The sequence below is a fragment of the Oryctolagus cuniculus genome, chromosome 3 (assembly GCF_051225735.1).
Source record: "Oryctolagus cuniculus isolate XC-2025 breed Fujian yellow rabbit chromosome 3, ASM5122573v1, whole genome shotgun sequence".
In the NCBI taxonomy this organism is placed as follows: Eukaryota; Metazoa; Chordata; class Mammalia; order Lagomorpha; family Leporidae; genus Oryctolagus; species Oryctolagus cuniculus.
In genome coordinates, this window is record NC_142869.1 from 136,690,210 (window position 1) to 136,707,439 (window position 17,230).

The window sequence follows — 17,230 nt, forward strand, 5'->3', positions numbered from 1 at the left end:
ATCTGGCATCAGGAGCTAAAGCCAGGAATCACACTCAGGTACTCTGATGTGGGGCCTCAGAGTCTCAGCCAACATCTGCTCTATTTTTCTTTAAAATGAATGGATGTTACCTGTGTTAAAATTTTATAAGCTCAACTGAAGAGGAATAATTAGAGTAACAAAACCACTGTTTTGACTGTAAGACATCAGTTGTCACTCTTTGGTAAATTCAGCAAAGTGGTTGATGAGATAAAGTAGTGCTTATTCTGAAATGTCAAAAAGTCTTGAGAATAATAAGGAAACAAATGCAATGGATAGAAAATATTCTTTTGAGAAGCAAGGAAGAGTAGAAAAAAAAACATGAATTTGACTATTTAACCATATTAGCTGAGTCCAAGGAACTTTTTTTAATAAAAGAGGGAGAATCCAGAGTATTTGCAGATAGAAGAGAAAAAGAAGAAAGAAGGAATGGAGATAATGAATGGAAGGGCTTAAGGGAATCAGAATAGAATCAAAGCATAAGTAACTGGGTCGCCATTTTTTATCATTCAGTGTTCCTGCTGGATTTTTGACAGTGGTAATTACAATGAAGTAAATAAAAAATGTGATGGAGTGGCTTATAATAGAATGATCAGGGAAGGCTTCTAATGTGGAGCTGACGTTTAACCTGAGAGCTAAGTGATGTGACAGAATCAACAGTAGGATATTTGGAATAGGATTTTTGCAAGCAAAAGAGCTAATTTAGAGGCCATCAGAAAATAAAGATGGGGAGGTTTTGAGAAACAGAGAGAAGCTAGAACAGCTGGAACACAGTGAATGAGGAGAAGAGGACCAGGTGTTTGGGGTGGTGGTTAAGATGCTGCTTGGGATGCCTGCATCTCATATCAAACTGTGTGGGTTTGCGAACCAACTCCACTTCTATTCCAGCTTCCTGTGAATGTGCACCCTGCGAGACAGCAAGTAATGGCTTCAATGGTTGGGTCTCTGACAACCATGTGAGAGACCTGGATTGAGTTTTTGGTTCCCTGCTTCTGACTGGCCTAGCCCCAGCTGTTGCAGATATTTGAGAAGTGAACCAGTAGATAGGCGATCTCTGTCTCTCTTTTATCTCTTTAGTGTGTGTGTGTGTGTGTGTATGTACACAACTCTTTTTAGATAATAAAATAAGAAAAAAATTTATATTAAAAAGAAGAGGATAAGATTGTGCCAAAGAAGCCAGAACATGTGAAACTCTGCAGGTCTTTCTAGGCCAAGGAATGGGGGTTGGAGTTTATTCTAATTGACTCAGAAATCATTAGTTTTAAGCAGAGCAATGGTGTGAACTCTAAATGGTTTTGTATTAGCACTCTGACTTCTATGTGGATAACTAAGGGGAAGGTCAACAAAGAGGAGAGGAAGTAGAAGCTACTTTGTACAGTCAAGATGACAATGACTTGAGCTAGGATGAGAAGATGAAATGATATGGATTGGTCAGATTGATTCAGAATATATTTTGAATCAGGATACATTCTAGATCACAAGCTAGTAAAATTTTCTGATAGATTTAAGGGGAATGGTGGAATTAAGCCAAAAGATGGAAACAACCTAAATGTTGATCAGTACACAAATATACCGTAGCCATATAGTGGAATATGTAGCAATAAGAAGGAATGAAATACTGATACATGCTGTGACATTAATGACCCTTGAAAACATTATGCTAAATGAAAGGAGCCAGTCATCAAAAGTATGCTATATGATTCCATTTATAGAAAAGTGTAGAACAGTGCAATCTCCAGCTACGTAAAGCAGACTAGTGGTTGTTCCAGACAGAGAGAATTATAGCTAAAGGATAAGAAGAGTGTTTTTTAGATGATTAAAAACATTATTGTGAACTTCACTGTGGTGATGATTATGCCTGTCTGTGAATATACCAAAACCATTGAGTTATACACTTTAGGAGTTGAATTGTGTGGTGTATAAATTATATTCTACTAAAGCTGTTTAAAGAAAATGAGAAAGAAGTAGATTAAATTCTTCTGAGATGTTCTGACACTAAAAAAAAGGAGTAGATGATGTGACCCAGAGTGGTAAACCACTGCTTGGGACATGCGCCTGTTCAAGTCCCAGCACTTCCACTTCCAATCCGGCTTCCTGCTGACGCCCCTGAGCAGGCAGCAAATGATGGCCCAAATACCTGGGTTCCCGCCACCCATGTGAGAGACTGGGTAGAGTTCAGACTCCTGGCTTTGGCCTCACCCAGCCCCAGCTGTGGTGGGAGTTTGGAGAGTGAACCAGTGCATAGAAGATCTCTACATCTGTCTCTCACTCTCCGCCACTCTGCCTTCCAAATAAATAAGTAAATTAATAACTTATTTTGAAAAGGACTAAAGCTACTTTTTATGTTAAAATATTTTATTTTTGTTTCTTTACATAGTTTATAAATCATTAATTTGAGAGGCAGAAAGAGGGAAAGAAGACTCCAGCCCTCTGATTCACTCTCCAAATGCTCATAAAGGCTGGGACTGGGCCAGTCTGAAGTTGGAAGTGTGAACACAATCCAGGGCTGCAGCATGAATGTCAGGAATCCAGATACTTACGTTATCACTGCTGCCTCCTGGGGTCTGCATTAGTAGAACTGGAGCCAAGAGCATGGTATTAAACTCAGCTACTCCAGTATGGGATGCAGGCGTCTCAACTTCTGTCTTAACCACTAGGCTGAATGCTCTCCCTGTTGTTAAGAAGAAAAAAAAAAAAAATCACAGAATATCAATGAAGTTACAAGGGAAAAAAAATGAGAGAAGTGCCAAGTTGAGCAAAGTCTTAACTTTGAACTTCAGGCATCTTGATATTGAAGGTCCATGTAAATGTTTGATAGAAATAGTTTACCTTTTTCCCTGTAATACTCATGTAGTCCAGGAGCATTCAGGGATCATCTAAATACTATTTTCCTAGTATGGACTTTGAGGAGAAGGTGAATTAGAAAAATCAGGCTGCTGAGGAGAGCACCTGAAATGGATGGCTGTGGATGTCAGGCCCAAGAGCTGCTGGGCTGCTAGAGGATACAAGTGGGACAGCGTCTCATAGCACTGACCACAGGAAGGTCAGAGCAAAAGGGTTGCAGAGTGATATCTGCCACTGTTCCAGGTACACAAAGCCCCACCTGACGTGGTTCCTCCATTTTCTCTTTGTTATCTTTTATTACTCTTCCACCTCTTAATTGCTCTGTTTCACTTCTGTGAGCTATGGTCTTCTGAGATGGAAGATCTCTCTCTGTCTCTCCTCTCTCTGTAACTGTGACTTTCAAATAAATAAATGTTAAAAAAAAAGAAGAAGAAGTAGAGCACTTCAAAATGGTAACTCAGATTTGGAAGTGCCATAGTAAAGTTAAAATAAAGATTGTTTTGAATGCAGAGTTGTATAGCATAGGTTTCAGAAAAGTTACCGTTTTAATGTGTAGTCATAAAGGCCCCATGCTGCAGATAAGGACAAGAGTGTGAAATCTTTTTTTTTTTTTTTAAGATTTATTTATTTATTTGAAAGAGTTACACAGAGATAGGAGAGGCAGAGAGAGAGAGGGAGAGAGAGAGAGAGAGGTCTTCCATCCGATGGTTCACTCACCAGTTGGCTGCAACGGCCAGAGCTGTGCCAATATGAAGCCAGGAGCCTCTTCCGGGTCTCCCATGTGGGTGCAGGGGCCCAAGGACTTGGGCCATCTTCTACTGCCTTCCCAGGCCACAGCAGAGAGCTGGATTGGAAGAGGAGCAGCCGGGACTAGAACTGCCCCCCATATGGGATACCAGCGCTTTAGGCCAAGGCGTTAACCTGCTGTGCCACAGTGCCAGCCCCAAGAGTGTGAATTCTTACATTCAGGGTCAAAATTGCTTCAGAAGAGGGAAGAGACTTCTTTTTTTTCCCAACTTTTATTTAATAAATATAAATTTCCAAAGTACAACTTTTGGATTATAGTGGCCTTTCCCCCCACAACCTCCCTCCCACCTGCAACCATCCCATCTCCCACTCCCTCTCCCATCCCATTCTTTATAAAGATTCATTTTCAATTATCTTTATATACAGAAGATCTACTTAGTATATACTAAGTAAAGATTTCACAGTTTGCACCCACACAGCAATACAAAGTATAAAAAAACTGTTTGAGTAGTAGTTTTACCGTTAATTCGCATGGTACAGCACATAAAGGACAGAGATCCTACATGGGGAGCAGGTGCACAGTGACTCCTGTTGTTGATTTAACAATTGACACTCTTATTTATGATGTCAGTAATCACCCCAGGCTCTTGTCATGAGCTGCCAAGGCTATGGAAGCCTTTTGAGTTCACAAACTCCAATCTTATTTAGACAAGGCCATAGTCAAAGTGGAGGTTCTCTCCTCCCTTCAGAGAAAGGTACCTCCTTCTTTGATGGCCCGTTCTTTCTGCTGGGATCTCACTCACAGAACTCTTTCATTTAGGTGTGTGGCTTGTTTTTTGGGTTTTTGTTTTGTTTTGTTTTGTTTTTGCCACAGTGTCTTAGCTTTCCGTGCCTGAAAAACTCTCATGGGCTCTTCAGCCAGATCCGAATGCCCTAAGGACTGATTCTGAAGCCAGAGTGCTGCTTAGGACATCTGCCATTCTATGAGTCTGCTGTGTATCCTTCCCATGTTAGATCGTTCTCTTTTTTAATTCTATCAATTATTACTAGCAGACACTAGTCTTGTTTATGTGATCCCTTTGACACTTAGTCCTATCATTATGATCAATTATGAACTTTTACTGATCACTTTGACTAGTGAGATGGCATTAGTACATGCCACCTTGATGGGACTGAATTGGAATCCCCTGGCACATTTCTGGCTCTACCATATGGGTAAGTCCGGGTGAGCATGTGCCGAACTGTACATCTCCTCCCTATCTTATTCCCACTCTTATATTTAACAGGGATCACTTTTCAGTTAAATTTAAATGACTAAGAATAATTGTGTGTAAATTAAAGAGTTCAACCAATTGTATTAAGTAGAACAAAAAAATATTAAAAGGAATAAAATAGTAAATTGTCCCTCGACAGTCAGGACAAGGACTGATCAAGTCACCGTTTCTCATAGTGTCCATTTCACTTCAACAGGTTTCCTTTTAGGTGCTCAGTTAGTTGTCACCGATCAGGGGAACATATGATATTTGTCCCTTTGGGACTGGCTTATTTCACTCAGCATGATGTTTTCCAGATTCCTCCATTTTTTTGCAAATGACCGGATTTCTTCCTTCCTTCCTTCCTTCCTTCCTTCCTTCCTTCCTTCCTTCCTTCCTTTCTTTTTTTACTGCTATATAGTATCCTACACAGTACATATCCCATAATTTCTTTATCCAGTCTTCTGTTGATGGGCATTTAGGTTGATTCCATGTCTTAGCTATTGTGAATTGAGCTGCAATAAACATTGAGGTGCAGACAGCTCTTTTATTTGCCAATTTAATTTCCTTTGGGTAAATTCCAAGGAGTGGGGTGGCTGGGTCATGTGGTAGGGCTATATTCAGGTTTCTGAGGAATCTCCAAACTGTCTTCCATAGTCGCTTTACCAGTCTGCATTCCCACCAACAGTGGATTAGTGAGCCTTTTTCCCCATATCCTTGCCAGCATCTGTTGTTAGTTGATTTCTGTATGTAAGCCATTCTAAACGGGGTGATTTGCATTTCCCTGATGGCTAGTGATCCTGAACATTTTTTCATGTGTCTGTTGGCCGTTTGGATTTCCTCTTTTGAAAAATGTCTGTTTAGGTCCTTGGCCCATCTCTTAGGTGGGTTGTTTGTTTTGTTGTGGAGTGGGAAGAGACTTCCTAAGGTCAGTAGTTGCAGGACCAAACGTGGAGAGGACATTTAAATAGATGCTGTAGACTTCAATAAAGGATTGCCTGGGGCAGATTCAGATACTTGTTTTTCCGTGTTCCCATTGTGTCTTTTCATCTTTGTCATAGAAATTTTAGAGTTAGCACTTTACCTTCACTGTTAATCTGTATCTTCCTAGCACTTAACAAGGTGCTTGGGCGCATGGTGTTCTCAGTAAGTATCTGTTAGTGAAATACTTATCAAATGAGAAAATATTGCCAGATAACTGTGGATTGTGATGTAGGAGCCAAGAGTGTTCTGTCCTCTAAGTCTTGTCAATTGGCCAGAGGGTGAGAAAAAGAAAGCCAGGCCTCACATTCAGGAAAAAGCAGATCGGAGGTTTTCAAGGTTAACATTAAATATCAAGAGGAGATCCTCTTTAAAAAAAAAAAAAAAATGAAAGGACTGGCAGAAGGACTCTAAAGGAATGATGTAGGAAGATAGGAGATTAATCATTGGAGTAAAGAGAGCAGATGGAAATAGTGCTTATAGATATTTGATAATAATTGTCAAAGGAAAAGTGTAAAATAGAAATCATTGGCTGCTGAGAATTAACACAAATTGTTGACAAAGGAGCAGGAAGGAGGAAAGAAGGGTTTAGTAGATTTTTATTTTGTGAAGAATACTGTAAAACAGACTAAGTTAGAACTCCAGTTGAGAGTATTTATGTGATCCTAGGACTTTCCCAGAAACTCTTCCTTTTACCCTCATTTGTTTGAATAGTACAGCAGGGAAAACTGCTAAAAACTTCCATTTGCACAATGCCTCTCAGACTCTGAGCCTGAGGGAGATGGCAGCTGTGGAGGGAATGAGGGAGAGAATGGAGTGACTGCAGGCTTGCGTGCCTCTCCTCGCCTGTGTGCTTTGCCTGTTAAGTAGGATTCGCCAAGTAAAAGCTGAGCCTCCCTCCGTTGGAAGGAGCAGAATTGTCCAGCGTTACTCTTTTAGTTAGAAGTGACTCTGTATAGTAGGTATTGGTGCATATTAGATTTATAGCTAGAACTTATATGTAAATTAAAATAGTAATGTATTTCTTAATAAATTATGACATACTGAGTAATTCCTTTCTTTGTCTAATTCTAGTAGGAGATGTATTTTTTAAAACTGTTTACAGTCTGATACAGTTTTATGTAAGTTAACTTTTTAAAAATTTTATTCTCAGTCCAGAAAAGGCCTTGAAAGATTCACTGCAGCCTTATGAGGCTGCTTACCTGTCAAAATCCTTATCTCGACTCTTTGATCCTATCAACTTGGTTTTTCCCCCTGGTGGGCGTAATCCTCCTTCATCTGATGAACTTGATGGCATCATTAAGACTATAGCAAGGTAAGTATGTTTTATAAAATGCCATGCCATATGATGTTTGCCACATTTGTTAGTACTGTGTGATAACATTTCATATTTCATTTATTTCAAATTATTTAAGTAATTGGGCTAGAAGTGAAATCAAGAATTTTTCAGTGAATGCACACATAAGCACTTGAGAGTTCAATTAATAAAGCTAAAGAGTCCAATTGTTGTATCTCTTGCCAAAGATATAAAATATACTGAGCTTTTCATACCACAGTGAATTCCTTATATTCTGCAGGCAAGTATGTTTAAAAATAATTTTACAAGGTGAGAAACTTAAAGGTAGAGGTTAGTATTTTTTTTCCCTAAATCTAGAAAGTGGTTCCTGGCTGAAATAGGATTATACTCCTGATTAGCCTACTCACATTTTCTATTTTAAGCTTTCCAAGTGAGCATAATAGCTGTGAAAACTAAAGAGGGAAGGTGTCCTAGCAGAGGTGCCACATGAGTGCCTGCAGACACTGTAATTGAGCTGTTGCCTTCAGATGTACACATTTAGAAGTTAGCCAGATTAACTTCCAGTTGAGACTATCTGAGTTCCTGTGATAGTTAGCAAGGTGTCATAACAGGAGGTCTATATTTGAGATGGACATTTTGGAGAGTAAAAATGGTGTTGAGCAGTATAGGACCAAGGTGTATGGCTGTCAAGTCTCTTAGACTACAGATTTGGAGATGGCTACTCTAAGGCATGGAAGAGTCAAACTGACAAACCACTGGTCTTACTTACATAACTTTATCTTCAGTTGCAAACACTCCTATAAATTCTCTAGTCTGTTCATGTTTATCCTGATTTTCCAAAGTGCTGGCTCTAGTCCTTTTTACTCTGTTACCTCATTTAATAATAAAAGTTCCTTGATCTCTTTGACCTGTGAATATAAATATTAAAGTGGCATCTCCTGTCTTTCACTTTGGCTTCCAATGCTGTAATCAGCTACTTCTGCCTGTATTAATCCATAGAATTAAAAAAATGAACTTTAAGAAAACCATGTCTCAGTATTATAGGACAGTATTTTTGGTACACATATAAGCACTAATGTTGTTTCATACTTCTCCACTTTCTTTGGAAAGAAAATCTGGTTTTATTCTACTTCAGAGACAATAACTACTATTCTTGCTTTGCATCTATATGTGGATATTCATGCAATTTTTAACTCCTAGTAGTCTGTGTGCTTTATAAAATACCATTTTTTGGCAATCAGATGCCCCAGTTAATCTAATGTTAAAATTGAAAAGCATGACAATAAAAATGCTTAAGGAACCTAAAGTTTTAAAATGTCAAATTATAAGCCTGTTATGCTTTTGTTTTTAAAAGTGCCTCTGTATGAAATAGAGTGAACTGGTGTAATTTGTAAAGAAGCTGAATATCTTTATCATGTGTAACTCATATTTTTAGCTTATGTCCCTCCAAGGTCATGATTTCCATTCAGAGCTGTCATTTCCTTGCAGATGTCTGTGATATGCAGTGCCTGTAATTGTACTTATCAGTATTAGCAAGAGTGCTACTTTGAAAATCTGTCCACAATTTACTCTCTCAATCACAGGCTGAACCTACACATGATATGCTTGTATTAATGAGAAACTGGTCATTAAAACAGCTGTCTCAAAGCATTTTTTTCCTACTGCTAAATGTAGGGGAGGACTGAAACAATGCAACCAAATCTTGGAAGCAATCAGTGAAATCTATAAAAAGAATCATCACTATGCTTATGAGGTTTAGGTTTATATGTTGTTCTTTGTTGCTGAACTCTGTTGCTAATAATTAAAACCTGTTTTTCATTTTCTCCAGTGAGCTAAATATAGCTGCCGTTGATGCAAACCTCACATTAGCTGTGTCAAAAAATGTGGCCAAGACCATCCAGTTATATGGTGTAAAATCAGAGCAGCTTGTAAGTGGTATCTCTTAACTGTGAACTTTGGTAATTTTGTTTACAATTACTGCTTTTCAGTAACCATACTAACATCATAATAGATGAGGCAATCTATTTTTTTTTTTACTTGTATCCAAGTTTTTCTGGTTGGTTTTGTAATGATTTTTAGAGTGGCTTGGTGACAAATTGAACTAACGAAATTTACATAAAATGATCTTTGGTGATTTCATTACCATAATTTAAAAAGTCCTTTTAAAAGAGTTCCTACTTTTAGTTACAGTGGGTGGCCAGATTTTGTTTGCTAATATGGTGCTATTTTCAATTCCATTGTCCTTGTAGTACTGACAAATGATTTTAGAAGTATCTTTTTTTGTTTGTTTGTTTGTTTTTTTAACTTTGTTTTTGAAAGCTGGCATATAGAGGCACGGAAACCCTGTAGATAATTAGATGACTAATGTCTCTCTCAAACTTTGTTTATAAATGCCTTATTATAATATTTGTTGCTTTTTTTAAAAAAACATGATTTACTGGTATAAATAAAATTTGATAGTATATCTAGTAGGGTGTAGTGCAATTACTGAAAATGTCAGGAAAAAATTCTTATGAAATGGTCCCATCTGAGAACAACATTATAAGAAAACCAGCGTATATGCCTTCAGAAAATGGTTGGCTTTGGGGCTGTGGAGAACAGTGTTTCATATGTAGTTTTTTTTTTTTTTTTTTTAAGATTTATTTATTTACTCAAAAGTCAGTTACACAGAGAGAAGAGAGAGAGGGAGGGAGGGAGGGAGAGGGAGAGGGAGGTCTTCCATCTACTGGTTCACTCCCCAGATGGCCACAACGGCCGGAGCTGCGCTGATCCGAAGCCAGGAGCTTCTTCCAGGTCTCCCACGTGGGTGCAGGGGTCCAAGGACTTGGGCCATCTTCTGCTGCTATCCCTAGCCATAGCAGAGAGCTGGATTGGAAGAGGAGCAGCCGGGACTAGAACCAGCGCCCATGTGGGATGCCGGCGCTTCAGGCCAGGGCTTTAACCTGCTGCACCACAGCACCAGCCCCTCATATGTAGTTTCAGTTACTGTAATAATGGCAAAAGACTTGACAAGATCACAGTGTTTCAACACATATTTGAATTAATACTGATGATCCAATAGTTTGTAGTTCTAAATTACCCAGGACTACTTAACCTACAATGGCAAAGACTAACAAAGTTCTTTTCAACTTTGATTTTAGTAAATGAGTAAAGCCTGAGCATTGCATAGAACTCCAAAGAGCATTGTATGCTTTCGTGTTTTAGTACAGTTACTGACTAACGACTTAAGTAGCATTTTACTATTGGTGATTATTTCTCGGCTCTTTAATAAAATACTTTCTGCTTCTCTGTGTTTTTAAATTTGACATGTTTTCTTTTTAGTCTTTCTGCGTTCATATTCTTTTGGAATAGTTACACTGAAAACATTAAGAGGAAAGTAGCCAAATACTAAGATTAGCTTAAGGAAAACTTGAAGTAAAGTGTTTAGTAGAGTACTCTGTATAGCTGGAAGTGTTGGCTTGATATTTGATATTAAAACTACATCTATAAATGGAAAATTACTTTCTAGATGAAAAATTGAAGTCTGAGGGTGAGAGTTGACAGATATCAGATCAGATAATTAATGGCATATTCAAGCAGTGAGATAAAAGGAGAACTGGATTTTTTTTAAAGATTTGTTTATTTTTAAGGCAGAGTGACATAAAAGGGTGAGGCAGAGAGAGAAAGAAATCATCCATCCACTGATTGATTCCCCAGGTATCCAGAACAGTGGGGACTCAGCCAGGCTGAAACCAGGAGCCAGGATCTTGGAACGCCATCCAGGTCTCCCCATAAATGTGGCAGGGACCCAGGTACTTCAGCCATCATGAGTGCTTTCCTAGGCACATGAGCAAGGAGGTGGATTGGAAGCAGTGCAGAAGAACTTGAACCAGCGCTAATACGTGATGCCCTTGTTGTAAGCTGCAACTTAACCTGCTGTGGCACAACACTCCCTGAGAGCTACAAATTTAAAGACAAGTATGCTTTCAGAAAGTGCGACTTGAGAATACAACCTGAAATACAGAATGAACAACTTCCTAGAATCCTACATTTATTTCCCTAAAGGTTTATAGAAGTTTTGTGATGGCCAGAACATTTTAGTATACTTAATATAACTTAATTCATGTCAGGAGATAAGCTCATAAAAAATTTTCACGTTGATTTTAATGCTTTAAAATGTAGTAGAGTACAAAATATAAATCATGTATGTAGAGTATGTACATATGCTTATAATGATCTGAAGTTATTTCTTTCATTGCGTGTGTATTTTTTTCCCCCTATGGCCCATCAGTTATTGATCATCAAAGGTTATGGGTCACCAAAATGAAAGTCTCTGTAGGGAAATGTCTTTACATCATTTTTTTCTGAATCCAAAATGGTACCAAAAATTCACTGAGTCCATTGTGCCAGCATCTCACAAGAGAGCTGGTTTGAGTCCTGGCTGCTCCACTTCTGATCCAGCTCTTTGCTAATATGCCTGGGAAGCAGCCGCACATGGCCTGAGTGCTTGGGGCCAGACTCAGATAGAGTTCCAGGCTCCTGGCTTCTCCTCAGCCATCTGGGAAGTGAATGAGTAGAAGATTGTGTGTTTGTATATATCCTTCTGTCTCTGTAGCTCTGCATTTGAAATAAATAATAAATAAATCATTTTTAAAATGTCCTCTTTTTAAGAAGGTAGGATCACAAAATAACTACCACTATGAAGCACTTGCAGGGAATCAGATTGTGCCAAACCATTGCCATGTATTATCTCACTTATCTCACAGGTCCCATAAAGGGGTGGTATTAGTGTCTGTACAAAATGTGAAAATTATGGAAGCTGAAAAAGGTTAGTAGCATGACCAATAAAGATGTCTAAATTTAGCGTGCCAGTGAGCAGTTGAGCAGTTTTTGAAACTAGCATTCAATTGAGACCAGACTCTAAAACAAACTTTAAACTGCTTTTCTTTCTGTCCTGTATCTTACATGTAAACCAACATCTTTTTTATTTAATAAAAGTAGGGTCAGGATTTTATATATATATATGTAATATATATATTGTTTTGTGATTTGTTTATTTTATAATGACAGAGATCTAAATCTATTTAAATACATGCATAACATTTATATGTGTTATAGTTTATTTAACCTTAGTGATTTTAATGCATAGTTACATGATTTAGTAGTTAATTTTGAGGCTTCAGGAATTAAATATTGAATTCATAAATGTGAATTCTGAGCAAAAGGATTTGTTTCCTCTAATGGCTATTTAATTTGGTATGTGTCCTTTGAATATCAGCTTCTTAGATGCTCTTTTGTAAGAATGAGGTAAATGTGCTTTTAGACTTTATTTAAAACTTCTTATTTGTCTTGACAGGAATTGTAAGGTTATAATTAATTTAATAGAACTTTATGTTCAATTATGTATATAAATTGTATCAATAATTTATCATTGAACTGAACAAATTATTTAATAGTGATACACTGGTGATTTATATATTTTGAAACGTGATCTTTAGAAGAAAATGTCACTAGACCTTTCAATAGAAAGTTTGAATCAGAGTTTTCCATATTCTCTTTATTAAAAGAATATCAAAATATTACTATTTAAATATCGTACCACTTTTATAATTGATAGGCTTGTAAACTCTTATATTATCAATTGTAGGCAAATACACTAGTAAATATTCCTTTTAGGAGGTAAATTATTGGTGAGTTTTCCAACAGTAGCCATTATTGTTTTGCAGAATGGCATCTCGAATCAGTGTAAATATCAAATGTTATGAACTATGGGAAACTAGATTGGCATTTGATTAGGTTTCAGGCCATTTGAAACAATAATAGCAATGACACTTAAGGGGGAATTTCAGTTTCAGTGCCTGTCAGTAGCCATGTATGAGGTCAGTAGTTGTAGACACCAGGATTTCATTTAAGGCTTTGTAGATATACACTTTATTCTCTATATAATTTCATTAGTAATTTGGAGTCTTGGGATTCCTGTACTGGGAAAATCCTACATGGGAGGTATTTCCGTGATCATGCAGAGACATACTAGTTCTTTTATTTATTTATTTTTTAGTTTTAAAAGGATTACTTAATGAAAATGCAAGGTCCACTACATGGATTCCACCTCATGTAGTATTATATGGTAATAACTTGTATTGTTACATTTCAAATTTTTTTAAGATTTTTATTTATTTATTTGAGAGGCAGAGTCACATACAGAGAGGGAGAGACAGAACTTCCATCCACTAGTTCACTCCCTAAATGGCCACAGTGGCCGGAGGTGGACCAGTCGAGAAGGGAAGTCAGGAGATTCTTCTGGGTCTCCCAGGTGGATGCAAGGGCCCAAGTACTTGGGCCCTCTTCCACTACTCTCCCAGGCTATAGCAGAGCTGATTGGAAGAGGAGCAGCCAGGACATGAACCAGTGCCCATATGGGATGCCTTCACTGCTTGCAGAAGCTTAGCCTACTATGCCTTACCTTTCAAATTTTAAAAATATCAAAGGAAATAGGAATCACCTGAAAGAGTTTTTAATATTATGTGAAGTAGGTACAGCATATCAAGAGAGTCTCTTGGATTAAATGTACTTTAGCTGTGACACAAACACGCCAGTTTGGCTTACCTACCCTCCTGATCCTTTAGACAGCCTTGTGCTCTTTCCTGTATCTGTTATATTTTTATATGATTTATGTGTTTATTTGTTTGAAAAGCAGAGCATCAGACAGAAAACAAGGAGAGAGAGATACCTTCCACTGGTTCACTCCCCAAATGGCCACAATAGCCCAGATGGGTCAGGCCAAAGCCAGGACCCAATAATTCCATCCATCCCCCACACAGGTGGCAGGGTCACAGGTCTGGTGCCATCATCTACAGCTTTCCCAGGCGCATTAACATGGAGATCAGAAGCAGCGCAGCTGGGGACTCAAACTAACCCTCCAACGTGGAATACAAGCAGTGTCTTAAACCACTGAACCACAGCTGTCTCCAGCTCTTCTCTTCTTATGGTGGACTATTATAGGGTCACTCCTTTCTTCCTTTAAGAAAACTTTTTCTGGGGCCGGCACTGTGGCAGAGCAGGTCAGCTGCCACCTGCAACAGATGCTGGTTCAAGTCTCAGCTGCTCTGCTTCTGATCCAGCTCCCTGATCTATTGTGCCTGGGAAAGTAGTGGAAGATGGCCCAACTGTACCACCCGCACCCCCGCCCCCCAACCCCGCTGTGGGAGACCCGACAGAAGCTCCTGGCTTTGATTTGGCTCAGCCTTGGGGCATGAACAAGCACATGGAAAATTTCTCTGCCTCTACCTCTCCCTTTCTGTAACTCTGCCTTTCAAATAAATAAATAAATATTTAACACACACACACATACACACACAGAGAAAGTTTTTCTGGTTTGACTTCCCAGAGTTAGGAGAGGTAGATTATTTTTTGGAGGCTGTGCCACAGTGGACTTTCAAGTTTGTCTAAGACAGAATAGGCCATATTAAAGCTGAAGAGCAATGACAAATAATGATTATTCTCATTGGGAAATATTTTCAGAAGAGACTAAAAAAATCTAGAGTTTTTGAAGTCGGTCAAAGTCATATTATTTATCTGTTGCCACAAGAATGTCATGTCACAGATAACCACAAACAACACGTGACCTACATTAGGATTTATTGCTCATGCTTCTCTGGTCAGATGAGTTTAGCCAGGTGGCTTTGGTGATCCTGCCTGGGTTTGTTCATGTGGCTGGCTGGCTGCTGATGTAGATAGACTACCCTTGACCGCAGTTCAGACTGATCCTGCAGCAGGCTTTCCTGGGTTTGATCCCTTCATGAAGGCAGTGGCACAACAGAGATAGTATCCTTCTAAGACTAGTTCACCAATGCAACTCATCCACAGTGCAAAATTAAAGAGCAAAGTATGTGTGCAAACATGGATGAAGAATTGGGACTAATTATGCTGTCTGTCACAAAGCCCAACTGGAGTCATGGCAACAATCCAAAAGAAGAGTTCAGAAACTTTTTGTTGTTGTTGTTCCCAGGGGTATGATCTTTCTATTTGAATTCTAACTGTATTTGTTAAATTTTTATGCCACTTAAAAATGTTCTACATGAAGGATCTCTGTCAGTGAGACCCCAGTGGAAAGAAGTGGCCATCAAAGAAGGATGTATTTTTCTCTGAAGGGAGGAGAGAACTTCTACTTTGCTTATGGTCTTGTCCAAATACTGATGGAGTTTGTGGAGTCAAAAACTTCTATGGCCTAGGCAGCTCATGTCAAGAGCCTTGGATGGTCACTGACTTCATACATAAGAGTGTTAATTGTTAAATTAACAGCAGGAGTCTCTGAGAACTAACTCCCCATGCAGGAACTCTGTCCTCAATGAGTTGTAGTATGAGAGTTAGCTGTAAAACTAATCCTCAAACAATCGTGTGTATGTGTGTGTGTATCTGTATATGTGTGCAAATTGTTGAAATCTTTACTTAGTATAGAGTTGGTCTTCTGTGTACAAAATTAATTGAAAATGAACCTTACGGGAGAATGGGATTGGCAAGGGGAGAGGGAAGGGAGGAGAGGTGAGAGTATAGATGGGAGGGCAGGTATGGTGGGAAGAATCACTATATTCCTAAAGTTGCACTTATAAAATTGGTATTCTTTAATAAAATTTTTTAAAAATCATAAAAATTTTTATTCTATTTGACTACTAGCTTCATAAGCGAAGAGAGAAATTCATTCCTCTGGTAATTTAATCACTGTAATTAATGTTAATATTACTTTCAAAAAATCATGAATAGTTTTTCTATGACTTCATCGAATGATATACATTGACCCCTTATCACATTTTGATTTTGTATGAAATGCACAGAAACAGAGACAGACAGACAGACAGATGGAGAGCTCCATGGACTGACTCACTTCCTCAAATGCCCACAACATCCAGAGCCGGACCAGGCCAAAGCTAAGAACTCAATCCAGGTTTCCCACATGGGAAACAGGGAAGCAAATATTGAGCCAGCATCTGCTGCCTCCCAGACTGTGCAATAGTGCAGAGCTGGATAGGCAATGAAGGAGCCAGGATTCAAACTAGGCACTTGAATATGGGATTCCAGAATCCCAAGTGTCAACTGCTAGGCCATACACCCCTCATCCCTGTTGTTCTAAACTCATTTTCATTATGATAAGCGTATATATAATATTCAAGTAAATATTTTCTTCTCTGTCTTGTCTTTTTTTTTGTCTTTTCTTTATCATTTAAAACTATGTACTTTTATTTAGTTCTTCCTTTATCCTAGCATAAGATTTTATTTTGTCTCTGAGTAAGCAGAATCCTTCACACTCACTCAGGAATTGGAAGTTTAGAAGCTTGGAGAGAATTTGGGCGATGAGATCTTGTCCCTCAGTTTTTCACCACTGTATTAGCATAGCACTTCAGTGCCATTGGGAAGGTGTTTTTTTTGTTTTTTGTTTTTTTTGTTTTTTTGTTTTTTTGTTTTTTTTTTTTGACAGGCAGAGTGGACAGTGAGAGAGAGAGACAGAAAGGTCTTCCTTTTTGTCGGTGGTTCACCCTCCAATGGCTGCCATAGCCGGCGTGCTGCGGCCGGCACATCGCGCTGATCCGAAGCCAGGAGCCAGGTGCTTCTCCTAGTCTCCCATGGGGTGCAGGGCCCAAGGACTTGGGCCATCCTCCACTGCACTCCCGGGCCATAGCAGAGAGTTGGTCTGGAAGAGGGGCAACCGGGACAGAGTCCGGTGCCCCAACCGGGACTAGAACCCGGTGTGCCGGTGCTGCAAGGTGAAGGATTAGCCTATTGAGCCACGGCGCCAGCTTTGGGAAGGTGCTTTAAACATGTTGTTCAGTTTTCACAAGTGTTAGGAGTTATTCTCACTCCAGATGTTACTCAGCTTTTCCAGATAGTCTCCTTGAATTACCAAGTCAATTTTTTACCTTGGAAGTTTTAATGCCTGGAGCTTCTGTGTCTTTTCAAGCAAACTAGTAGTCAAATAGAGCTTTTGCTTCTACCTTGATCCAGGGTATGGGATGTAATTCAACTTCCTCATGAATGCTACAGAATTATATGGTGGGTTGAGTGTCCCTCATCTGAAATGCTTGGAACCTGAAGTGTTTCAGATTTTGGAGTTGTTTGG

At 38.8% G+C, this 17,230-nt stretch overlaps 1 protein-coding gene across 2 annotated transcripts in view; it reads left to right on the forward strand.

The window, feature by feature from the left end:
- The window catches only part of COG5 (component of oligomeric golgi complex 5), a 358,927-nt gene that overhangs the window by 283,609 nt on the left and 58,088 nt on the right, over positions 1 to 17,230 (forward strand). For both annotated transcript variants that reach the window (XM_008258350.5, XM_070071149.2), the window contains 2 exons: positions 6,997 to 7,158; positions 8,969 to 9,068. In XM_008258350.5, the coding sequence (XP_008256572.1) occupies positions 6,997 to 7,158; positions 8,969 to 9,068 (262 nt within the window). The remainder of the gene's footprint in view (positions 1 to 6,996; positions 7,159 to 8,968; positions 9,069 to 17,230) is intronic.